The sequence below is a fragment of the Tauraco erythrolophus genome, chromosome 28 (assembly GCF_009769465.1).
Source record: "Tauraco erythrolophus isolate bTauEry1 chromosome 28, bTauEry1.pri, whole genome shotgun sequence".
Taxonomy (NCBI): domain Eukaryota; kingdom Metazoa; phylum Chordata; class Aves; order Musophagiformes; family Musophagidae; genus Tauraco; species Tauraco erythrolophus.
In genome coordinates, this window is record NC_141492.1 from 2,264,691 (window position 1) to 2,290,304 (window position 25,614).

The 25,614-nt window shown below is 45.8% G+C and overlaps 1 protein-coding gene across 2 annotated transcripts in view; it reads left to right on the forward strand.

Moving 5' to 3' along the window:
- The first annotated feature begins 4,014 nt into the window (after positions 1 to 4,014).
- The window catches only part of ELAVL1 (ELAV like RNA binding protein 1), a 40,367-nt gene continuing 18,767 nt past the window's right edge, over positions 4,015 to 25,614 (forward strand). For both annotated transcript variants that reach the window (XM_086627921.1, XM_086627922.1), the window contains exons 1-2: positions 4,015 to 4,079; positions 15,148 to 15,331. In XM_086627921.1, the coding sequence (XP_086484047.1) occupies positions 15,160 to 15,331 (172 nt within the window). In that variant the 5' untranslated portion in view covers positions 4,015 to 4,079; positions 15,148 to 15,159. The remainder of the gene's footprint in view (positions 4,080 to 15,147; positions 15,332 to 25,614) is intronic.

Below are 25,614 nucleotides of genomic sequence, written 5' to 3' on the forward strand. Positions count from 1 at the left end.
GCTTCCTAAATGACGAGCTTGGAATAAAGATGAGTACTGGCAACCAGAAAAGCCTCCAGTTTGCTTCCTTCCATTTTGTTCTTTGACTGTGGAGGTATTTTATCCGCTACTAAATTTTAAGGGAAATGATATCAGAAACTAGGCTAATAGCTACAAAACAGCTACTGCGCAACAAATATGCACTTACAAAGGCTGTTAATATAATACATAAAGGAAAACAGAAATCAAAGAAAGGCTAAGAGAAAAACCAGCTTCAACAAGGCTGACAATAACTGCAAATTTACATCGAATTCAAGCCTGTCCACATCTGCCCGTAAATGGTTACGTGTGGCTGGTTTAACTGGAGAAGCTTGGTGCAGAGGAACTGGGAGCAGCACGCTCCCCAGCCAACATGCCCACTGTGGACTGGAGACGCACGCTCCGCTCCAGAGCTCAACACAGTGAATTCCAATTTTCTGTGCTGACCTGGGAAAGGCCAGAGAAGGTTTCCTGCAATCCTCTGGAATTTTAAACCAATGTGACCTTACTGCAGCGGAGGAGAAGACACAACCCGCCTCCCAAGCGAAACACCAGCACAGGCGGAGCAGAAAAGACCAGCTACAGCTAACCACAACGCCGGTAACTCCCGTGGAAATTCCCATTTGGAATACTGAATGCAATTCCATCCGCCTGCGAACCACCGGGATAAGGCGCTTCTGAGGACAAACCGCCCCGAACGAGCGCGTGTCACCAGACCAGATCTCTGGGGAGGAAACGACCCTGGAGTACAAACACACCGAGAGGCCCCCGCAGGGCGGCGGCCCGCAGGGACAGCAGCCACACCGGCTCCGGGGGGCGGGGGGGGAACGCCTCAGAGCCGGGACAGCAACACCGAGCGCCAAATCCCGCCGTGAGGGAACCGCCGCCATTTTATCCACCCCGAGGGCGCGGGGATCGCTGGGGCGGCGGGGCGGGGCCAGCGCGGGGAGGGGCGGGGCCACCCCCGGGGCGGGGCGGAGCAGGCAGCAGCCCCGCCCCGCCGTCACCTGCCCCGCGGCCCCGGCCGCCATTTTACGCGAGCCTGAGGGGCCTTGGGCGCGTTGCTGGAGCAGAGCCGTCCTGCGGCCCCGCGGGAGGCAAGGCGGTGCTGTGAAGGTGGCGGGCCTCGTCCCAGCGCGAACAACGTGAGGACAGGGAAGCTCGTTCGCAGAACCGCTGTGCGGAAGCTCACAGAGGAGCCCGGAGCCACCTGGCACCCAGCGGGCACCTCCGGCCCTCCCGCAGCTGCCGCTCCCGGGAGGGACAGCGTTCCCGAGCTCGGAGGGGCTCCGAAAGCCGTCCTGCCGCTTAGAAAGCTGCGCCACGACCTCCCTCTTGTGTCACCTGAGGTTTCCAGCTGACGCTTGTTCACGGCTGGTTATAGCCATTTGTCCTGGTGGCAGCCCCTTCAGTAACTCGTTTTCCTGCCATGTACGAACCATTTTGACAAATGGCTTCCAGTATTACCGTGCTTGCAGAGAGCTTTTTTTCACGTTTCAACACACCTCAAGAAATAGCATGACGCAACATACCTGTGCAGAGCCTGATGTCATTCGTGCTGCATCATTGTAAGACAACTTCACCAGGAGACCTAACTTCACGTTTCTAAAACGCTACGTTATCACCAAGCCTTCAGACCGATGTGTTTTCATACTGAACTGAAACACTGTAACAGACAGTGAGCATTACAGTTTAATAGGATCATACCTTCTAATTGGCATCACAGTTCAAAATAACATAGTGGTTTCGGTGATAAATGAAATGATGAGCTTGCAAATGTGCTGTTACAAGACAAAGGCACCAAAGCTCTGTGAAGTGGTGTCTTCCACGGCCTCAATTTTCAGAGATCTGACACCCATCTTAGGCCCAAAAATGGGATTGCTCAATTAAAACCTGAATGATACAAGGAAAATACAAAATTCACAGTAACAGAAAGCTGCCATTGATGTGAATGACAAAATTGTGATATTGTGGCTGGCATACATAGCAGTATGAGCAAATAACAGATGTACAAACATCTTTAATGTTTTATGAGGCCTCAAAGGATATTTCCAGACCTGTCAGGCTTGGAGTTCACAAGTGAGGATTCCCCATCTGGCAATAAAAGCTATGATAAAGAAAAAAGAAAATGGCAACGTTTTAACGTCTCTCTTAATCGTTAACCTCCTTGATGGACTCTTCATTTAACGATGCTGATCATTATGTTTTCTTTGATGGTGTGCCCTTCGGACTATGGCAGAGGCTGGGCTACTCCTCGTCACAACATATAGAAGATTAGGAGCCCGTACCAAACGGCCCAGCATAACAGGACCACTTGAAGCGGTTTCTGAAATGAATTTCTGGACAGATAAACCAGACACCATCAGTGAAGCAATGTTGGGAATTTACTACACAAGGCCTTGCCTGAGGCCACGTCAAGATGCATTGCATTTGCATTTGCATTTTCACTGTGTGATTTTCCATGTGTTCCAGCGTAATTATTACTAGGTATGGAGTATTTCCATACACACGTGCAAGGAAATGGCAAAGAACACATGCTCACATACATGGTTTTGCTGCTGTATTGCAAGTTCCTGTCCTCCAGGCGAGATCCCACTGCTCTTCTAGTCTAGGGAAGGGTGCATTAATTTGATTTTGAGTTACGTAACTCAACTACGTAAAACTCAAATTACGAGTTCTCTCAATGAAAAATAACGTCACACATTTTAATGCAGCAATATTCTGAATTTTTGGCCAAAGTTGAGTACCTTGAGAGGTATATAGGATGTATAGACTTGCAAGCTTACGACTATGTCACACACTAAACATACTGCTTTGTACCATGGGTATTATTGCAGGATTCCTGCAGCATAGTGGAATTTTACAGTCACAGACTCCTCCTGTGCCCTGGAAACAGGCTCAGCTATAAAGGGGTGCCCTTGGCCACCAAAAAATTGCTGGCAATGGACAGAGGGAAAAAACTCTTGACCAGCAGGTCCCTGCAGATCATTGCAGAAGGATCTAAGAAAAAAATTCTTCACTCTGAGGGTGGTGAGGCACTGGCACAGGTTGTCCAGAGAAGTTGTAGATGCCTCATCCCTGGCAGTGTTCAAGGCCAGGTTGGATGAGGCTTTGAGCAACCTGGTGTAGTGGAGGGTGTCCCTGCCATGTTGGAACTGGATGATCTTTGAGGTCCCTTCCAACCCAAACCATTCTATGACTCAGAGCACAGGAACCACCATAAGCTTCTCTTGTAGATCATCACTTGCATCTCATTTACACAGGAACAATTTCACCACTTTAACCCCTGTGTATTATCGCTCAGGGAGGCTCCCCCGTTTTCCTGAGCTACAGCTGCCACCGGACACCCATGGAGAGCGACTTGAGCTAACGGGGAGGCGCCGACCACAAACCCGCCAGAGCCCGGGGCTGTCCTGCTGCACCTTCTGCTCAAGTCTTCACTTTTGCTCCAGGGAAAAACTCGCGTTTCTCCTACAACAGCAGGACGGCAGGACTCGCGCCCAGGGAGCGACGGCGGCGAGACCCACGCTCTCCTCCCGGCTCCCCCCGGTGACTTCAGCAGGCCGCAGAGGCTGGGAGAGCACCGGCCCCGCTCGGGGCCGCTTCTGAAGCCCTGCGCCGTGCCGGTGGGCATCGCTGTGGCCGCGCTGCCTACCGCCGTTCCGCCTCCGCCACCGGCCGCACCCCCGGGAGCTCCCCTCGGGCCGGCGCAGGCCCCCTGCTCACCCGCAGAGGCTGCCGGAGACCCCGGCCCCGCTGCCGCGGTGAGGGGCGCAGGCGATGCCCTCGGCCCGGCGGGCTCCGGCGGAAGCCCCGCGGCCGCGCGCTAGGCCGCCACGCGCCCCTCCCGCCGGCGCGCCGCGAGGGGCCGCCCCCGGCCGGGGGCTTGACGGACGGGCCGGCGGGCCAACGGGCGCGCGGGGCACGTGCGCGCGGCAGCCAACGGGGCTCGGCGGGCGGGGCCCGGGGGGGGCGTGGCCGGCGGCGTCGCGAGCGGCTTGTTGTGCGCGCTGCGGAGCCGTTAGCCTCCCGCTGCCCAGGCCCTGCCGAGCCGGCCGCAGGTGAGGCCGCGCCGCCGCGGGCTGCGGGGCGGCGTCCGCGGAGCCTCCGGCGGCTCCGGCGAGGCCGGCGCGGGCAGGAGCGCGCCGCGAGGGCCGCGCCGGCGAGGCCGAGGCCTGGGCCTGCCGGGGGAAGAGCCGGGGCCTGCGGGGGGGAGGGGCCAGCCGGAGGGGGAGCGCGGGCCCGGGGCGGCCGGGCGGCGAGCCGGGGCTGCGGCCTGCGGGCCGCAGGCGGGGCCGCGGCGTGCGGGGCTGCGTGAGGCGGATGGGGCGCGGAGGAGGGGCTGGAGGCCTCCGCGCTCGTGGGCGCGAAGGCCGCGGGGCGCGCTGCTTGGGGCTGCCGCGGACGGAGCCCGCCCGGGGTGTCAGCTGCGCCGCCGGGGTCCGTGCCCCGTCTCGGAGCCTTTATTTTTCTCGTTAATGCCGTTGTCTTTCGTGTTTATTGTGCCCGTGTCTGCGCGGACGCAGCTTTTAAATCTCCCACCTTCTTGGAGACTGGCGCATCGTGACTGGCGGTACCCGCGGGTGGGCTTCCTGCCGCGGACAGCCCGCGGTAACGTTAGTGCTAATCTGGGCTGGCTGCAACGGGGGATTCCTTCCCTTTTGGCGGGAAGGAATCCTGGCTAAAGTAGCAGCCCACCATTGTTAGCGCTCGGGGGAGGCTTTTCAGAATCCAGCGCTTACCCCGTTTGAGCGGTTGGAGGCAGGAACGTGTTGGGGGCTCCTCAGTGGGAGGGCGTGGGAATGGAGCGAGAAGGGGCCACCTGAGGGGCCGCGGAGCCCCTTCCCCTGGGGGAAGAGTTGGGTGGAAGTGCGTGCTGGCTCCCGTGTGCTGGGTAGGGGAGTAGCGTTATCTGTTGGGTGGGAGCTGAGGCTTGCTGGGAAGGGAAGTGTGTTTTGTTGCGTGAAGGACTTGCACTGGGATCCTGTGATGCACTCAATGAGGGAACTGTGGAAAATTGGAGAGGGACTTTTTACAAGGGCATGTAATGATAGGGCAAGGGACAATGGCTTTAAACTGAAAGAGGGGAGATTTAGATTAAATCTAAGGAAGAAATTTTTCCCTCTGAGGGTGGCGAGGCACTGGAACAGGTTGCCCAGAGAAGCTGTGGCTGCCCCATCCCTGGCAGTGTTCAAGGCCAGGCTGGATGAGGCTCTGAGCAACCTGGTGTAGTGGAAGGTGTCCCTGCCCATGGCAGGGGGGTTGGAACTAGATGGTCTTTGAGATCCCTTGCAACCCAAACCGTTCTATGATTCTATGAAAATAAAGGAGGAAAGAAATTGGAAGGGTGGAGATTCATTGCCTTTGTTAATGCTTCTTGTTGTTGATGTTTGATCGCTTTCTGTGGTGTTGCTTTTATGCCCTGAATGTGGATGTTGACAGCTCATATCCCTCAGCTCTTACCTCTCCACCAGCCTGCTGTTCCCCAGTACTCATGTCTTAACCACTTTTCTTTCTAGATCTGCATGAACAGAGTTCTCTGTTTGTGCCTCTCTCTTTAAAACTGGGGCGATGCATATGTGGCATAGACTTTATCAAGCCCATATGGCTGACAGGATTTCCTAGGTGTCTGTTGACTTGTGGGTTATGTCTGTGTTGTATGAGAGATAATAAAGTCTGGGTTCCTGAGCTCGTGAGTCTATGCAGCATGATACTTTGCTCTGGCTGTCCTAGATTTTGTTCTGAAGCAGTGTAACTGTATTTGTGTAATTATGCAAATGACTCTGTGGTTGCATGATTGGAAGCCTTCAGCAGTCCTGAGTTACAGAGCTACAAGCCTCTCCCCTTGGAATATGAATGGGGCATCTTAAGCTGGTCTTGTTGTTAAATATATTGTACAGGGAGTTTGTAGCCTTAGTTACGTAGCCCTGATGTGAGTGGTTCTGCACACCAGAAAATTGCTGCTTTCCTTTGTGAGTGGTCTTATGCACTGCCAGGTTTGTGGGAACAACATAGAATCGTAGAACCATCTGGTTGGAAGAGACCTTCAAGATCATCGAGTCCAACTGTTCACCCTGTGCTGTCAGGGTCCCTAAACCGTGTTCCTCAACACCAAATCCACACGGTTTTTAAACACCTTCAGGGATGGGGACTCCACCATTGCTGCTTCCTGGGCAGCCTGCTCCAATACTTCACAACCCTCTCTGTAAAGAAATTTTTCCTGATATCCAACCTAAATTTCCCCTGGTGCAACATGAGGCCATTCCCTCTCATCCTGTCACTCATTACGTGGCAGAAGAGACCAACCCCCATCTCCCTACAGCTTCCTTTCAGGTAATTGTAGAGAGCGAGAAGGTCCCCCCTGAGCCTCCTCTTCTCCAGACTGACCAGTCCCAGCTCCCTCAGCCGCTCCTCATAGCACAAGTTCTTCAAACCCTTCACTAGTTTTGTTGCTCTTCTCTGAACCCGCTCCAGCACCTCAACGTCCAGTAGTAGCAAGCACAGCCTGAATGGAAGTGTGAATATTGTGTGTAGCATGTCTTAACCGTGTCTGTTGGATGTGGCCGGTGGCCAGTGCTGACGTGAGCTTACCATGAAATGTGCTCTGTGCTCCTAATTAAAGCACTCCATTTTTTGTGTGCTGATTCTTGCATGTTGTCACTTTTTTATTCCTTGTCCTGACCTGTCAGAGACGTGTCATTTTGCTTTCAGAATTGAGTTCTTTAAGCTGTTGCACCAGCTTTGGTCTCGGTCTCTTTCCCAGCTTATTTGTTAGAACCCCTCTGTGAATTGGTTACAGTAAAATGTTGTTAGATGTTGCACTGGCTGCGTCTTGTGGATAAGCTACCCATGAGGGTGGTAGACTTCCAGTTACGGAAGACTCAAGCTTGCTCTGTTTGCAGCCTTCAAAAAGATGTTTGAAGATGCTGCTCTTCTTACACTTCCAAGTACTTCAGAAAAAACATGGAAAGCAGCTTCAGGAGAGTCCCACCAGTTTAAGCATTTGGGAAGAATGACAGTTCAGCAAAGGAGAGGTGTTAAATTTTGCCTTCTATCGGGAATCGATCAGGGCACTTCTCCTTTTTGGTGTGTGGTTCTGTGATCTGCAGGCTTCGGACCGCTGGCCTAAATGCTCCGTGTGATTGTACGGCCTTGTTATATGTAGGTGATGTATGCAAAAATAGATTTTGAGCTGCTTTGGTTTTGATTTTTTTTTTTTGAGGGGGAAAGTAGGGTAGAAATAAGCTCTACTGGGAAGGCAGAGACATTCTTCACGTGTGTGGTTTTGCTGTTTTGTTTTTTTTTTTAATATTGGTAGCAGTGGCATAGTAAGAATACTTTTCCTCCCACCCACTGCTTGCATGGCCTCCTTGTAGGAGTGCAGTAGCAAGTTGTGGTGTCTCATCAAGCCTCCAGAGATGAATTACCAGCAACTTGTTTTGTGCTGGTGAACCAGTTGAATGCTGTCTTCCCCTCCTGTTACTTCACGAGCCTTTCTGTCTCATCAAAGTGAAAGTACCAGCTGCTAATCCAAGGATGGATCACTGTGTCAGGCAGCTGTTGTCAGAATATGTCTGGAATCCGTAGTTCTTACATCCACTTCTTGTCACCTATGACAAGTGTCCTGTGCATAGGGAAGGAATTGTTCCCTCATAGCATAGTTCTTTGTCTCCAGATGTTTTTTTGTAGGTAAAAGAATTGCCAGAGGCACACGTTGGCCAGTCTGACACTGTCTAGAATAGAAAGATCATGGAATCATAGACGATAACTTCTTTTTTTTTTTTAATATATATATCTGTTTATTGTAAACCTGTTCTTTTTAAAACAGCAGAGCAGAAGGTTAAGATAGTCTCCGCTGCAAAAATTTGTGCAGCTGTCTCTTCTCTGCTGAAGAACTCTGTTGTGTTGACCGTCAGCATCTTTGACCCAGGAACAAAACAACGTGAAGCTCCAAGCAGAGCTCTGCAGCCTCCTCTCTCCGTCGAGGCTAACAAATAACCTTGAAAGATGGGGAAATCTCAGATCTAGCTGCAGATGGTTAGTGTCTGAACTGCATCGTTTCCGCTTGCCCGTGTTCATCCGTATCAAGCAGAGATGGTGTGGGGAGGCCCCGATCCTCCCCGTTGTGGGTGGTAGTGATGGCCAGGCTGTATCTGATTTCTGACAGCATCCTCACTGTGATTGATTCTGGTTCTGTGCACTGGCTGTAGTTCATCAGACTGATGGGAAAATGAGGTCGTTCCTCTGAAGAATGCAGCTTATTTTTTGGCCTCAAATACGTCTGTCTCTGGCAATACAAGCATTGACACAAACATCTACCTTGATGATGTCATTATATGGACACAAATAAAAACATCTGAGAGAAGCATTTAAAAGCTTTTTAGAGAAATCTGATTGTTAAAGAATATGTAAACCTACTTTCTTGAAATATTTAAAATTATGAGAGTTGAGATTTGTTAGACAGTAATACGTTTAAAGCTAACTTTATGCCCAGTTTTATAAATAAATTAAAAAAAACCCTTAAAATATGTTGTACTAGAAATCATTGCTTAAGCATCTGCAAATGAAGTTTGTTGAAATGCAGTAGTGGATTTTAGTAGTAGCCACTTCTTATGTAGAGATATTTTTACTGTCAAAACTGGCAAAATGTTGGAATCTTAATTTTTGTCAAGTTAAGGAGAAAAAGGGCTGTTCTTCATTCCAGATTTGTGAAGGGGGAGAGGAATCAATAAAAATGAGATCTATTAACTTCAAAAAATCTGAAGGACTGGCAAGCAGAAAGGACCTATTGGGCTGCCAGATTTACAAAAAGGACTTACCCATTAGTGTGGAAGGACCATACAGGTACAAGTTAAACAACTTATGTGGTTTAACACTTACATTTCAGTGTAGAAGAGTCTTCCTGTCTAAAGACAAACTTTTTTTTTAAGTGACCTTCATGTTTCAGTAGACTGCATCGGTTTCGTTCTTGGTGGTAGCGCGGGAAGGTTCGAGTGCCAAGGGAATCATATTGAATATTGAATTTGAATTTCTCCTGTTTGCTTATTTAAAACGTTTCGGCTGCCGGGGAGAGGAATTCAGACGAGACAGCTGTGTGGGAGAGAATACCGACCCTATGGATCGCTGTGGGACAAGGAAAAGAGAAACAGGGTGACGGTACAGTTTGAGGGGAGGAATCTGCGACACTTTGCTTTCTGCCTTTCATTTTTCACATGTACCCAAGCAGCGTGCGTCAAAGTTCAGGAAGAGAGCTGTTTCTAACAAAAGAACAAGATTCGTGCTCATGAAATACAGTAGCTGCCCATCAGCCTAGGCAAGCATAACAAATGAGAGAAGGTGAGCTGAGAGAGTTGGGGCTGTTCAGCCTGGAGAAGAGAAGGCTCTGGGGAGACCTTCCAGCACCTAAAGGGGCTACAGGAAAGCTGGAGAGGGGCTTTGGACAAGGGTGTGTAGTGACAGGACACGGAGCAATGGCTTTAAACTGAAAGAGGGGAGATTTAGATTAAATCTAAGGAAGAAATTCTTCCCTCTGAGGGTGGTGAGGCACTGGCACAGGTTGCCCAGAGAAGCTGTGGCTGCCCCATCCCTGGCAGTGTTCAAGGCCAGGTTGGATGGGGCTTTGAGCAATGTGGTGTAGTGGAAGGTGTCCCTGCCCATGGCAGGGGGGTTGGAATTGGATGGTCTTTGAGGTCCCTTCCAACCCAAACCATTCTGTGATTCCGTGATTGCATGATTCTATTATTCTGATCATGGATTTACTTTTTGGGAACAACATCAGGCATCTCTTGAACACAGGCACACTACTTTGTATCTAAATTATTTTTATTTATAAGGAAAACTGAAGCATTATCACCTGCCTTTGCAAGTAGACATGGAAATAATCTGTGGGAAGATTTAAGCATATAGATCAGATCCGAGTTGAGGTTTTGAGTATGTGACCTATACTGTGCATGTACGTGCTGGGATACCCTTTTATGTTAAATTTCATACTTTTTCCCCTCATATGCTGCATAAATGTTATTCTTGAGTTGAAGAGAGAATCTGGGGATTTTGTGTTGTTTGTTTGGTGTTTTTTTTGTTGTTTTTTTTCCTCCTTTTTCCCCAAATTGGCTTTTAGTGTCTGGTCAAGATTAAAGTCCTCTGCCATCTGCAGTGCTACACTGTCTGGAAAACTGTATTGCATGAATGAGAATAGGTCAGTTGCTAGAGTGGGAAGACCTGCTGCCTGGATTTTAATGAAGGTGCTAATTGGTGGCATGAAGGAGCACAAAGCTCATTGCTCCTGGAAGAATTTCCCCATCTCAAATTCTGCAGTAACTAAAATGCTCACATCATCATTAACTGTCTATTTTCAAGTTTGTGATCCCAGTAATGCTCTGGTGCCTTTGCAGACGGATGAACGAGGTGAAGGTGTACTAAGCCTCTTGCCTGATCTTGAAGACAGACGTTTATCTTTCTTGCCAGTGTTCCTGTTTCAGATTATCTGCTCAGATTCGTACAGGTCTTCCTTCTTAGCAAGCATCTCACAGTGAAAGACTGAATAGCACTGATTCCTAGAATTCTGGATGGGAGATACTGAGTCATTTGGAAGAAGCTTTTATTGGTCTGTTACCAAAACCGTTTGTCTCATTTTTCTTTTAAACCTTCAGGGATCTTGTGCACCTTTGTGAGAAGGTGGTTGGCATGGTCAGTGCAACATTGCTGAAAAAAATACCTTGGAGAGCTTTCCAGTGCAGTCCTGAGAAGGCAGGCCTGGCTGTGGGTGAATGGGCAGTCTTTGAAGCAGGTAGTAAAGTGTTGGGCTGTGAGAATTTGAACATCTTCAGAATTAAGGAAAGATTTGGGCGCAGCACATACGGTTCCCGTTGGTTGCTCTGTGCATCCTTGGCATCACAAGTTTGAGGGCATCTTACCCAAGGAAGAAAAACAAGGCTGCCTTTTAAAATAAGCTATTGCAGGGTTTGGTTATTTTAAAAAATTCTCATTTTAGAAACAGCAATGGAACTTAAGTCTTAAAATTTCCTTTTTTTGGGCCATAGAATTGAAGGCCTTTTTTGGAAATGCTGCAAAGTACCTTGCCAGTCTCATGACAGGTAGCCTTCCCAAATGGAGCTGTTGGGCCTTCTTTCCATCCTTGACCTGTCTGCTGGGAATATAAGCGCGTTCAGACTTCTGATTTCTGTCAGTGTGGATTGACAAAGGTCAATTAATTAAGTTACAGATCCCAATTAGCTTCTAGGCTTGGTTCTCGCATCTGGAACATTTACTGATATAATTTGATTGTTCCCTCTTTGCTAAAGAAAGATCAGGACTTTCCCTCAACACATTTCAATGAGAGAATAAAAAACTTTTTTTCTCGTGAAGCATTTCTCATGTCATCCATACTGACCATTTTATACCACCTTTTCTTTCTGGAGTTCTTTTCAGTATACAAAGGTTAACAATTCTTCAGGGGCTGTTTTTATTCTCACTGGCATGAGAACGGTTCACCACCAGGGGAGGAAGTGGCTTCCCACTAACTTCCAGGGTGCAGTAGATTGTGCTAAGTGCTTGGTGAAAGATTAGGAAGAAAGGAGCATCTTTTCTCTGCACTCTGATCCTTTTCCTCTACTTTATCGCTTCTGCATGCTTTGTTCCTGGCATCCCATGAAAATGTTTGCCAGGCCTTTTTGCAAGGGCTTCCTATAACATTTTATTTTTTTTCCTAATGTCTGAAGAAAAGCAGATGGAAGGCTTCCTTCACAGTCCTAATTGCTTCTGAATCCACAATGCCCTAGGCACTCCTTGTTTATCACGGGGAGGTAGAGATGGTAAGTATTGCAGACAGTGAGATTAGAGGCTGTGGTAAAATGATTTAAAGTTGATAGCCACTTGCCAAACTCCTGTCAATTTTGTGTAATGCCAGATGTAAGATGGGGAACTTGCCATCATGGTGTGCTGGGGAGTTTTCTTTACGTGGTATTTAGCTGTGCCGCCTGCTTTTTAGGCAGCAGACATACCTTGGAGGATAAGGAAAATATATATTTTATTTTTTTAAAGTTTTGGGGTTTGGAAAGCATTAAAATATATAGCAACTTCTTCAACTTGGCAGGAGGAGATTCTTGGCAACAGGAAGGATTTGTATTGCATCTTGGTCAAATTTGGTTCAAGTGAAGGAAATTTGAACTTTCGTCTTGTAAAGCTGGAAAAATCTCAATGTTTCTTCCTTTGCTTACTGACTACTCTAATTTTTCTGTACAGCTTCCATACTCATCAACATATTGGTGTGTCGAGTTGTGCTTATGGGGCTTGTGTCTTATACAGGACAAAGGCAAGCGAAATTGCCTTCCATTAAGACAATTTTGAAAACATAAATCATCTGGTTTTATAGCTCAGATATGTTGGACAAAAGGTTCAGGTGTTTGTCGTTTAGCAGAAGGTGAAACTTTTCTGAGGCTGTGCTCAGCCAGAGCTGGAAGGGAACGTGTATTTAGTGACATAATTTCACAGTACAACTAAAATCGTCCGATGGGGGAGTCTTCTGCTTCTGGCTTTGCGGTTGCTCCTCTTGCTCTCCTATCCTCTGGCATTAGCTCTGGTGCTTGTCTTGCTGTAGGGAAAGCAGATTAAAACTGCTGACACTACAAAAAGCGCTTCCCTCCTGGTGTAGTTTTCTGTTTCTTTCGTGCTACACATTGGTTACCCTGTGGGCAGAAGGATGCTGGGGCTTGCTGCTGTCGAAAACACAGAAATGGGGGTTGAAGGCTACTCAGTGGGTGAGGGGGAGCAAGACCTGTCCTTTTGTAAGCTGCCAGCTGTTAGGGCTTCAACAGATATTAAAAAAAGAATTGTTTAAATCTATCCTCTGCTAAATCTCAAATTAACATACGGCTAGTCGTGGTTTGTTTTAAAATGGTGTTCTCTGTTATTGCCATTTCAAAAAAAATCTGACCTTTGCAAGAAGAAAGTATGAAATAAATGCCAAATGTGACTTAACAATAGCTACTGGTGAAGTCCCTCCCTGCAGGCAACGTTCCCTTTCTAGACTTGGGATTTCTAGTTGCTGTTCCTGACTTTTTCCATTATTCAACGTCTGGTTGTCAGCAGCAGTGCAGTCCCTGGAGAGGCTCATCCTTTAGTAGATCCTGCTCCATAAAATAGAATTGCTGCGCAGGCCCTTAGCATAGAGGGCAGTCGTGTTTGTAGTTTCACAAAAAATCTGTCAGCTCATGCTGCATGGTTGTTTTGTGGTTTTAATGGTCGTAACTCAAAATCACCTTCTTTGAGAAGCATATGTGGCGATACGAACGCTTCTGACCCATCTTAATGAAAAAATAAATTGGCAAATGTAGCCAGCATGAACTACATGGTGCTGTAAGGCAGTAGAGGTGATCTAGAAGCTTTTTGCATCCTCTGAACACCTGAGCTGGTGTTTTACTTGTGGCAGAGAAGCAATAACCTTTTAAACTGTTCTAATTCAGCTTGAATTGATTATCCCCTCGGGCAAGATTAGTGCAGTGCTAGTGATACCTGCTGCAGATAATATCATCAGTTCTCAAGCAAACTGTAATTAGAGAATTTTGATAGTAGTTGCTTGTGTACAGCGTCTTACGTTAGTCTTTTGGCCAAAAAAATCTAGTAAGCACAAAGTTCATCTTTGAGCCTGTGGTAATTAGTTCTTCTGTGGTGGCACTGAGAAATTCAGTGAGAAGCAGGTTTCATGCTGAACTTGGAAGGTTTACACTAAGCTTTCAGAGGGAGTTAGAGTTGCAAGTCTGCCTTAATTCCATCCAAAAATAAGTGTTTGGTTGTATGCCCCTTACTGGTGGAGTCTGAATTGGAAACATTCATACTTCAACATTATTGCAGCTTGATGGTGTAAATTGACATGTCTGCGTGTTGCTGGTGGGCCAAAGTGTTGGATTCTCTGGAAAAATGAACAAGTAGGTAAAGTGAACTTAAGAGGAGGAGTACTGAACTCGGCATCAGGAGACTGTGAATTAACTGTAGGGTTTTAGCAGCTTTTTGGTTAATTCTGTGTGCTTCACAGCTGTTTTTAAGAGCTGTTAAATAAAATTAAGTTGTTTTGGAGCTTGACATGTTTAGTGCTCTTGGACTGAGAGCATGAACAAATCCGCAGCAGCAAACTTGAGAACCAGAGTCTGGAATCATACAAGAAATTAGCTTCCTGGTGGTGGTTTCCAGAAAGAACAGGCCAGTCTAGGCTTCCTGAATCTGCTTGTCCTCAGTTCTCTCCTGTTGCAGGAGCAGGGTTCAGGTACCCTGACTTTGACAATTTCAAAGTAGTTGTAAAAGTGCTTTAAAATCTACTTTTCTGGCAGGCTGTGAAGGAAGAGCTGGGGTCTGCTCTGAGTTGTAGATGTCCTCTGCATCAGAAACATCAGGATTCTCTCCCTGCTGGTGGCTGACTAAGGCAGAGTGTATCTTCATGTGATGGAGTTTCTGGATATTTTCTCAAGACTTTCTTTAAAAAGGTGCAAAACCAGCAACTCAGTCAAATACTCGGTATGCACCAAAATTAGTACAGATTCATCTGTCTCATACGTGCAGTTAAGGAGTCACTCGAAGGCAACCACGGAACAAAACCAGGGCCTTCAGATGCAGGATAAGCAGTGAGTAAAGTAGAAACGTTTAGAAAATAAATAGTCTGCAGTCAAAATACTGAACTGGGTCTAGTAGATCTGGCTGCTGCACCTTTTCCTGTCTTCTAAGAGTTCTGGGCAGAAGGCTGGAATTAAGGTTGAGGTGGCCGTTTTGATTCTGGCCAGTCAAGGGCTTGGACATGGTGGGGAACCTGATTTTTAACTGGGCTTTTGTGAATACTTTGGTGTTTACAGGAATGTGTATAAAGTCTGTCTTGATGCTTTTTATTAATGTAAAGAAAAAAACCCCTTAAGAGCTCTTTAATGGTACATAGTTTTGTAGAATGCCGTGCTTGTTAGTTTGAAGGAATGAGTTCTGGAATTTTGAACAAATAACATTTTGTTTTGTGAGTGGAAAAAATGCGTGGTTGAAGCAGTTGCTTGTTCTCATTTTTTTTTTAGAATAAACATTCAAACTTATTTCAGGTGGAGAAAGTTTGGCTTATTGAAATGACCCAGAACTTCTGTGGGATTTTTCTCTTTGCAGATATATCGTAAAATGTCTAATGGTTATGAAGATCACATGGCTGAAGATTGCAGGGATGATATCGGTAGAACAAATTTAATTGTGAACTACCTCCCTCAGAACATGACGCAGGATGAGTTGCGGAGTCTGTTCAGCAGTATCGGCGAAGTCGAATCTGCGAAACTTATTCGGGACAAAGTTGCAGGTATCATCTAGTACATAAGAAATCTTTACTTTGTGCCAGACTGCTCGAGCAAATACATTAAATTGCATTCAGTTAAGTAGAAATATCACCTGTTGTGTGTGTAATCAAACTATTGACAAGTGCATGTAACTAGAGTAATGCTGAGACTTGATATTGAGTATGAGGAAGATGAATACTTAAGGCTAAATTGATGACTATTTTCTATATAGTTAAGAATTCCAAAAAGTACAGTTCCTAAATTTGAGCATCAACAGACATGTCTAAAATTAGTTTGAATTTGGTCCCCAGCTTACTAATTCTTCCTACAGTCTGAGCGTTTTTGACTCTAGCAGAGCTCTGAATAAGCAAACAAACCTTTTGATCTGATTTTGATCAGTAAAATAAAGGTGTGGCATGCTTCTGAAACAGTTGTAGGCCTTATCACTCTTCAGGAATTTAACTTGTAAGTTCTTCAAATAGGATTGTTAGTTAGTAGTAGCTTTAAAAAATGAGAGGAATGAATGGTTCAGATTTGTGAAACACTGTTTCCTTGAAAACAACCAAATGCTGATAGAGCAACTGGTTGCATAAACTGTATCCGTTCAGTTGCAGGAGGTTTTTATCTGCCCTGTGAAGATGTTTTAATCCTTGCATGGTTAAAAATATTCATTTACAAATTCTGGTTATGCTTGTTCAGAATTCACGGAATCTTGGATTTAGTGGGAGAGCATGATTGTTTCTGTAAATAAAAGTGATTGTGCTGTTAACTAGCTGTGGATGCATGTTTGTTCTCAGCCTGCCTTGTGGAATTTTCTGCTGCACATGCCCAATCTGTCCGGAATCTAGCAATACTGACTTAGATCATTATCTAATCCGTAACGGAACAGGTCTGAATCCACTTCGCTGGCTGTAAAAACTGCGTGAAAGCTGATGAAACACGTGAGAATTCTGTGTGTGTTACCTTAACTGACTATAGCACTTTGTTTTATATGCTCGAGAATAGACATGAGATCTGAAAAATTAAAAACTTCTGATTTTACTTTCAGAATGGCTTCTCTGATTTCCATGTCTTTAGTTTTCCTGATTTGTTTCAGATGAAGTTTCACATGACAGCTGTCTGTCTAAATCTGTGCTTACAGAATGTGTATGTAAAGGCATCATGAAATAGTTACATAAAATATGGATTGCGTTGGATGTTTTGGGAGCTGAGTATTCAGCCTAGATATTGTCGTACAGTTTGAGATGCTTTTTTTCTTCCGTTTGCTTTTCTTTCTGCCCTGTCATGTTTGCCTTAAGATTTCTGTATTGTAAAACTCCCCTCTAAGCAGATCTGGTGTTTGGCTGCCTCTGGAAAAAAACGGTCTTGAGGCAGAGTTCCGCTTTCCTTGTGCCACCACTTGCATTTTTCTGACCCCATGGCAGACTAGCAGGAAACTAGAGCTGCAGAAAAACCTGTTTAACTCCCTGCCCTCGGTCTCTGTGAGGTCAGATCAGTCGTGATATTGGCATGTAAGATATAGCGGGGTTGAGTGGCCTGCACAGGAGGGAGCTAACCTCTCCTTTTGTTGGAATTCAACTTTTTAGGTCCGTTTAGTTCTTTTCAGTGAAATCACAGCTGTGATGCCCCCATGACATTCTGTTAAAGATTTTTGTCTTTGGAGTTGCCTTTATTGACTGTGTTTGCAGAGTTGAAGTCAATGTTTGTTTGATAATGCTTATTTTTCGTAAAACAATGACTGGTATGTATATTTTTTTCCTCAGTTAATTCTCCATTAGTGAAACATGTAGGGCAGAAAATGTCTTCTGCCTGGAAAGCAGTTTTTAATGACTTACTGAACTAGCCTTAACTTTCTGGAGACTGATTACTTTGATTCAAGAATTGATATGAAAGCTAAAGTTTTGTTTTGTTTGAGCAAAGCATTTTGTTATGACCAAAGCATATATGTTTTGGGGTTTTGTTTCAAATACAGCATGGTACTGACCAATCTTATTTTCCATGTATTAGATTGTGTTTGTAAAATTTACAGAAACTCTTTGAAACCACTAGACTACTTACCCTTTATTTTTTTATTGATGAATGCTATAGGAAGTTGAAAGCAGCAGCAAACCATACTGTCAGTTTACATTCCTTATGGATTTTCTGCTTTGTGTACACATGGATTATAGCAGTTGGTAAAAGTGTGACTCTGCATTTGTTTTGTTGTTTGAGACTTGATAACTTCTTTTTCTGCTTTTTGCAGTAACTGTAGAGAGAAGCTTGTGTGCAGTAGATGAACATTAGGGTGCAGTGGTCCTTCAGCTCTTTTGATTGTACTGGGAAGATAGGGTGCTGGTCTCTTCTCCAGTTTTTGTATTGCATTCCTAAACGCCTCCAGGCATGGCTCTGCTCGACTTAAGATGAATGAACGAGTACTTGGGGTCAGTGGGCAAATACTGGGTTGTTGCTCTGTTATTCACTGTACTTGTGTTTATGGTGAGTATGTCTTGGACATCCAGGATTTTCGTGAGGGAGCTATAGGACTCACACTGGATATTGTTCTTTCTGTCAGATCTTAAGGCTAGCGCTAGCTGTACCTTGGGGCTTTGAGCCCTGACGAAACATTAGAAGGTCACTTCCCAACATAGCATGGCACAGCGACAAGGCTGAGATGTAACTTTTCACTGCTGCATCTCCTGGCCTTTTGTGGTGATTGCTGAGGCTTGTGAATAGCCATTGACCCAGTTCAGTTGATGAAATTCTCTCTTCCTGCAGCTCCGGCTCATGAGGCCAAGAGCAAGGAAGAGTACTGGGGTTTGTCTGATCGGGCTGCACCAGTTAGACTGTAGCCCTCTAGCACTGACTTCAGACACAGCGGTGCCAAACTTGTGCTCTTTACTGATTTCCTACCCAGGAATGTGTGTAGTGTTAAATGTCCTCTTTCTTGGAGCTGCTGCCTCCTACCGTAGATGATTCAAGAGAAGAAGTAAGTCCTCTACCATATTTTGCACTGGGAGTGCTTGACGTTGCTAGGTAGGACGTCCAGATTCTGGAGTCTGGGTTTCCAGCCCATCTGCTGTGCTGGACGTTTTTAAAGCATTTCTCCTCCTTCACTATCTGTTAACGCAGAAATCCAGGCCTTCGTGGCACTCTAGTCTTTCTGGATTTCTTGCAGCACAGATGCAGATGACTTGTGGCAGGATGTCTGATTGTGCACAATGCAGATGCTTCTAATCAATGGCTGTAAATTTTCTGGGAGAACCTCGTTCGTGCAGGTGTACGCAGACTTCTAGTCCTTCTGGACCAAATGCTAAAGCTGAAAGGTAGCCTGCTGTAAACGTAAGCTGTATTTAGTTTCTCTGTCTTCCGCTTACGCTGCTGAAATGTTGGTACATTCAAACTTGGCTGTTGTAAAGCTCTGAAAAGGTTGGGTTAAACTTTTCTCATGTGTTTAGGGTCTGAGATCGCTGTGGGATCTGTTTATTTCTCATGACATAGAATCATAGAATGGTTTGGGTTGGAAGGGACCTCAAAGATCATCCAGTTCCAACCCCCCTGCCATGGGCAGGGAGATCCTCCACTACACCAGGTTGCCCAAAGCCTCATCCAACCTGGCCTTGAACACCTCCAGGGATGGGGCATCCAAAACTTCTCATGACATCCGTGACCCTGCTCTGAGTACCTGGTGACAAACTTGCTGTGCTCCCCTCTCTGTAAGAGCGTTCTGCCTGACGATGGTTGATTTTGTTAGGGAGGCATCCATCTTGTTCCCTCCCTCACACCTTGTGTACTGCTTGAGCGGGCAATAAGGCATCCCTGTGATTCTCATGACAAAATACTGGTGACTTTCTACTCTAGGAAATCAGGATGTGATCCATCAGAGTGTGCCAAAGGCTCTGTCTGTACCTGTCCACTACCGAAATACGACCGTCTCTATGCAGACGCTGAAAGGAGACCGTGGGCGTCCTCCCGGCTGGCTGCGTTTGAGCTGTGACAGAGCTTCCTAATGTTGAACTCCTTGATCGGCAGCTATCGGGGACGAAGGCATCACCCCACTGTTGCTGGAAAGTGTGGAGCAGGATGGGCGTTTTGGGGTGACTTAAGGTTGCGTGCGGAAATGTGAGGTCCATCTTAAAAAATACTGTCGTTCCGACTCGCTCGCACTCCAAGTGTGCATGTGGCCTGTTGCTTACAGGACCAAAAAGAAATCACTTCTCGGTGGTTGGAATTCCTCAGGAATCAGTCTGCATCCTTACTTTTCCTTGTCTTTTCCTTTTCATATCCTTCCTTTCCTTTCCATTCCATCTTCTCTGGAATACTCGATTACAGAAATTATGCAGCTGAAAAAGAAATGAATGGCTGTGCCCTCGTAAGCTTTTAAAGCAGAAAGGGAAGGAAGGTTTTATTGCAGCGCTGGCAGATGCTGACAGGTGGAAAGCAGGTCTCTAGCTCACCACATGGTAACTATTCATTTCACTAGTGCCCTGGACTCCAATCTAGAATCAGAATTCTTAAGCCTTCTCATTTTGTGGAAAGCATTTAAGTGTTCTCTTTGACTGAAACTGTTTCCTTTTGCATGGAAAACAACCATGAAATTTCTTACGCAGTTTTGCTGTTAACTGTGTAATTGGAATGCATCATTGCCCCTGGATTTTTTGGCTAGCTTTTTAATCACATTTGGTGGTATGCAATTTCTTTAAATGTGCATTCAAGAATGCTTGGCAACAATGGTTAACTTAGTGAAAAGTGCAAATGGTTTGCAGACAAATTGGCCAAATACTGAAAATGTTAACACCCTTCTAGCTTTGCCAGCTTTGCTTAATTTCCTTTATCATAAGGTCAGCTGTTTACCTCAGATGTAGTAACTGAGTTTGAGCAAGGGTCTGGGAAAACACTTAATGTAAAGGTTGCTCAGGTTCTTTGTAAGTGGGTTCAGAGCACAGCTGGCAGAACGAGCAGCTGGTGCAGCAGTTCCATGGCTCAGCTTCTAAGTGTTCTGGGAGCTTCGGAGATTGCCAACAGACTGCTGGGAACCCTCTGAGGAACTGGAGTCCTTGCTGCTGCCAGGGAAGGATAGCTGTAGGAGACCATGACTTCTAGCAAGGAGCTCTGAGCTCGGACAGCTGTATTTGATCAAAGGGAGGTCGGAGGTTTTGCTCCAGTTGACCCCTGGTTAGGGAGATGAAGCACCTTTTTAGCTGTTGCTTAGGACAGGTCTATATAAGTCTAGCCTGGAGCATAGCTCCCAGGGCGCTGTGAACAGGCATAGCAGTGCAGATTCCGCTTGGGAATGGTGGTGGAATGCCGCATGGTCTCCAGCAGTCATTGTAGCAGCTATCCCTGTAACATCAGAGGCCTCGACTGAAAAAGAGGGTGCAGGTCTTGGGCTGGCTCTCACTTAGACTGGGCAGAGGGGCGTGCTCTTCTTGCCGCAGGAGGTGTACACTGCTGGAGGCCTGTGTCACCACATGAAGGACCTGTGGTTGTATGGAAAACCAGTAGCTGAGGTTGGTGATCAGCAGCACAAAGTCCAGCTGAAGGCCAGTCACTAATGAAGTACCCAAAGGTTTGATATCAGGGCTAATTCTGTTTCAATTTTTCATTAATGACCTGGGTTAGGATGGTGTTGCACCCTCAGCATGTTTTCAGCTGATAACCAAACTGGGAGGAATGTCTGGTGCACCAGGTGGTTGTGCTGCTGTTCAGAGGGACCTTGACAGCGTTCTTTGAAAGCTGTAAGGCAGGGCTGGTGTAACAGAGGATGACTTCCTTGTACTTTAGGGTTGTGGGTATCCTTTTAGTCTATCTGGAGACATCAAGAGGGTTAAACGTATTCATGCCTAGTATCCCTTCTTATGATACATGGGCACATGAAGTCAAAAAGGCCAGCACAGTTGTATTAGCCATTGCATTAAGTACTCTGCTTTATGAAAGCTGACATCTTCACTTCATTTGCTTTTCTCTTCCCTCATCAAGACGTGCAAATGAGCCATATAGAAAAATCTTCAGTTGTACTCTAATATTTCTCGATGTGTTTTTAGCAGGAACTAGATGATCTTTAAGGTCCCTTCTAACCCAAACCGTTCTATGATTCTATAATCTTCTGGGAATACTCTTCCAGCGGAGAAGCAGTGTGTTTCTGCAGAGTAGCAATTTATTTCAGCCTAACCTGTGATGTGTCGACTCTGAACACTTGCTGAGGTTTTGCATTGTAATGTTTGCAGCTAAGAAAACGTCATTATTTGAAAGCTGGTGTGTCTTCCAAAAGAGAAGGGAGGAGTGGATTTTTCAGTGCTCAGCATCTTGAAAACTCAGGTTTCTGTTCCAACCACAAATGAACAAAATCTGTCCTAAAGTTTAAAGAATCGAGATTTTACAGTAAGTGGGCAAGACATTTTCCACCCAAAGACTTCCTCAAGAAATCAGCGTGTGGTATTCATGCACAATTTTGGGCCTGGTATTTTCTGTGTTCACTTTACAAATCCTTTTCACTTCACAGCATCTAGGATGCTGGCAATTCATCTGGAAAAAGAGCCCTGGAGCAACTTAAATTAAATCTCAATAGAAAAATGTTCTGGAAGTAAGAGAAAGGAAAAACTATAAAGAGAACGTATAGAAATGATTATGCAGAAGGACTTCATTAAATGAAATGAATTACTAAAAATAGTAACCCTTTTGTTTTCAGGATTGAAAGCTGTCACTCTTACTGCAAATAGTAGGATTTGTTAAATATTGCGAAGACAGTGAGATCCCCGGAAGCCATCTCTTTGAGCTGGGGTAAAGGACAGACTTATGTCAAATTAGCTTTGTAGCTTTTGGCTTTTTTTTTCTGGAGAAGTGTCTGTTTGAATCGCTTATAGTCATATTTGTTTCAAGTCAAATGCCGTTTATTTTGCAAATGGAGGAGAGGCCACTTTATTTGTAGTGCGCAATGTTTTCCTGAGTTGTTTGAAGGTCAGGCTTTCCAAACCTGTTAAATGAGATTTTAAACTTTCATAAATGATGCGACTCATCATCTGGCCACGGAACAGAACGTGGCTTGTGTCCTGGTTGATAAAGCCAGATGAAGCAGTGGGGACACGTTCTGTATTTGGAAATCGTTGTCAGTAAAACTAGATATCGTTTTCTTTGTTGCCATTCTCGTTCTCTTCCATTGCAGTCAGAAGTGTTTTCAGTGAGACGTGCTGGTTTTAAGGCTTAAGGAGAAGCACGAGTTGGCTCAGATAACGATCTGTCTTCATCACAGAAGCTGTCAGAAAGCTGAATTCAGTTACTGTGGAAGAAAGGTACAGAGTTGTTGCATTGACACTGACCATAGAGGCGTTTAAAGGAAAATACCATGGAACTGCTGAAATATAAACCTGATCTTTTAGTTTTGTACTCTGAAAGGTATGCTTGAAGTGTAAGTGGAGCACAGTGCAGTGATTCCTGGTGTACTGTTGGTCCAACGGATCCAGCCTTTCAACAGTGCAGTGCTTCCCAGGTGTCTCGCTAGGTCAGGCACAGGCCCAGTCTGTCCAGCCAGGCTGAGCTTTGCCCCCAGCCCGACTCAGACATGGTTGTGTGGGACTCCTGCAATGCTGTCTTGGTGTCTGCATGACTCTGATCGTCTTGGACAGCGTTTGTGACTAAACTGGAGATGAAGCAGAACTGTGAAAAGTAATTCAGAATGATTAATTGTAGCTTCAAGAAGTTATTCAGGCAAAAAACCCCCGAACAACTTGTTTCTGTTTTCTGAAATCTGTATAAAAGAATGTAGAATGTTGTTTTTGAGCAAGGTGAAAGTGGTTTTTAAGATTAACGTGCTACTTCAGTACCTGTACTAAAACTACTGTACTTAGTTCTATCTCAAGCAGCAGGTTTTGTAGTTTTCTGGGATTTACTGTGGTCACCATGGCATAAGCAGGAAAGAATAGGTGTGCTTCAGAGAAGCAAAGCAACTCCTCAGCACCGCTGATGAAGGCAGGAGTGAGGACATTGCTGCGGAATGGAGGACTGGCTACTTGGGGACTGGATCAGGAGAAAAGTTTTGGCTCAGCATAAGGGTTTTACCATCAGATTCGTGTGTTTTCAGAGTAGCTGAGATGCATCATCTAAATCTTTACTGAAGGACTGAGTGTAGGGGGTGTTGCCTGTATTTTCAAAAATACACCGTGAGCTATGTGGTAGACTAGTAATAAATAGAATCACTTCTGTGTTGTGATGGTTGGGTTTGATCAGCATAGAATTGTAATGGTAAATTATGCCTTTCTACTGTTAATCATCTTGACTACAAGACACACTTGAGATGTTTGTTCACATCCAGAATATGTTTTGACAATAATCCTTCAAGAAGCTGCTTTCTTTTTTTTTTTTTTTTTGAAAAGATACCTTGTAGCATGAAAACAAAAACTGCCAAAGGGGTAACACACAGCAACTGCTTGTCTCCAAAGTGGAGCCAAGCAGTACATGCAGAACACGTTAAGTTCTGGAGTTGGCGTTTAGAAGATTAAAGTGAAAAAGTGGTTAACAGTTATGATGTGAAGCAGATTTAACATTGGGCTGAAGGATGTAAGGAGGAGGTAGGAACCCAGCATCATCTCCTGAGAACAGTGGACAAAAAATGAGAGAAGAAAACTAGTGGAAACCTACAGAAATGAGTTTTCACTCTGTTAAAAATAGACTATGAGAGTGAGTGCTTCCAAAGGTGTGTGACAGAATGATGAGTCCACTGAAAATTGGTAGAGTCTGTGTTGCCAGCCATGTAGCAGTTTTGGTAATTCCAGGCTTTGATTTAAGGACTACACTAGGCATTAACTCAAAAATTAGAAATGGTTCCACGAATGGGAGAAAAATTTGTGAGGGATAAAAGTGTGATTCTTTACCTTCTCTAAACCTTTCGTTAGTGTTCAGTTCTGTTACATCCCTGCTTAGATGATGTATGCATATAGACTGTCTTAATACAAAAAAAAATCCTTGTTCTGTGGGACTGGAAGAACCTCAGATTAACGTAGTGTTGAGCTCCTTGTTGTGTCGTTTGGGATTGTAGGATGGTGCAGTTCTAAGGGACATGAGTCCAGTCTCCTGCTCAGAGCAGTCAACTGTGAGGTCAGACCACGTTACTCAGTGCTTTGTCCTATCTGGGCTTGTAAACCTACAGATGCTCCAGTTCCCTGAAGATCTTGGTGGCCCTTCACTGAGCTCACTCTGATTTATCAATGTCTTTCCTGTGTTGGGGGACATTAAAAATTGGATGCCATATTCTAGGTGTGGTCTAGTGAGTGTTGAGTAAGGAGGATGGTCTCTTCCTTCAGTCTCCTGACTATACTTCTGTTAGTACAACACAACTGCTAAACTTCTCTGTCCTAGTGCACTGCTGGCTCACGCTCGCCTTGCTCTGTACCGTGATTCCCAGGTCCTTGTCCACAGAGCTGCTCACCAGACAATGAGTGCCCAGTCTGTGCTGTTGCCAGGGATTCTTTCTTCCCATGATTAGGACTTTACATTCGTCCTTGCTGTGTTCCATCAGGTGCCTGTTGGCCTATTCCTCCAGCGTGTTTAGGTCCCTCTGGGTGGCAGCCCTGCCCTCTAGTTATTTATAGGTTCCTGCCAACCTGGTGTCATCTCCAGTCTTGGTGAGAGTGCACTCCATTCACCTCCTCCAGGACATGAATAAAAAGTGAAACAGCAGGTCCCAGGATAGATCCCTACAAAACACTTGCTGTGGGCATTCATGTAGAATGTGGAGGGTTTGGTTTGGTGGGTTGATTTTTTTGGTCTCTTTTTTAAGATGGATGTGGCATTTCCCTTCCTGCAGTTGTTGGGGACCTCTTCCAGTTTCCATGACCATTCAAAGATGATAGTGAGCAATTTTGATCAGGACATGAGTCTGATATCTCAGCACCTTTAGAAAGAACCCTTCTGGTCCCGTGGACTTGTATGGGTCAACTTCATAGAATCGTAGAATCACAGAATGGTTTGGGCTGGAAGGGACCTTCAAGATCATCTAGTTCCAACGCCCCTGCCGTGGGCAGGGACACCTTCCACTACACCAGGTGGCTCAAAGCCTCATCCAACCTGGCCTTGAACACTTCCAGGAATGGGGCAGCCACAGCTTCTCTGGGCAACCTGTGCCAGTGCCTCAGCACCCTCAGAGGGAAGAATTTTCTTCCTTAGATCTCATCAAAATCTCCCCTCTTTCAGTTTAAAGCCATTGCCCTGTGTCCTGTCACTACACACCCTTGTCCAAAGCCCCTCTCCAGCTTTCCTGTAGCCCCTTTAGGCACTGGAAGGTGCTGGAAGGTCTCCCCGGAGCCTTCTCTTCTCCAGGCTGAACAGCCCCAACTCT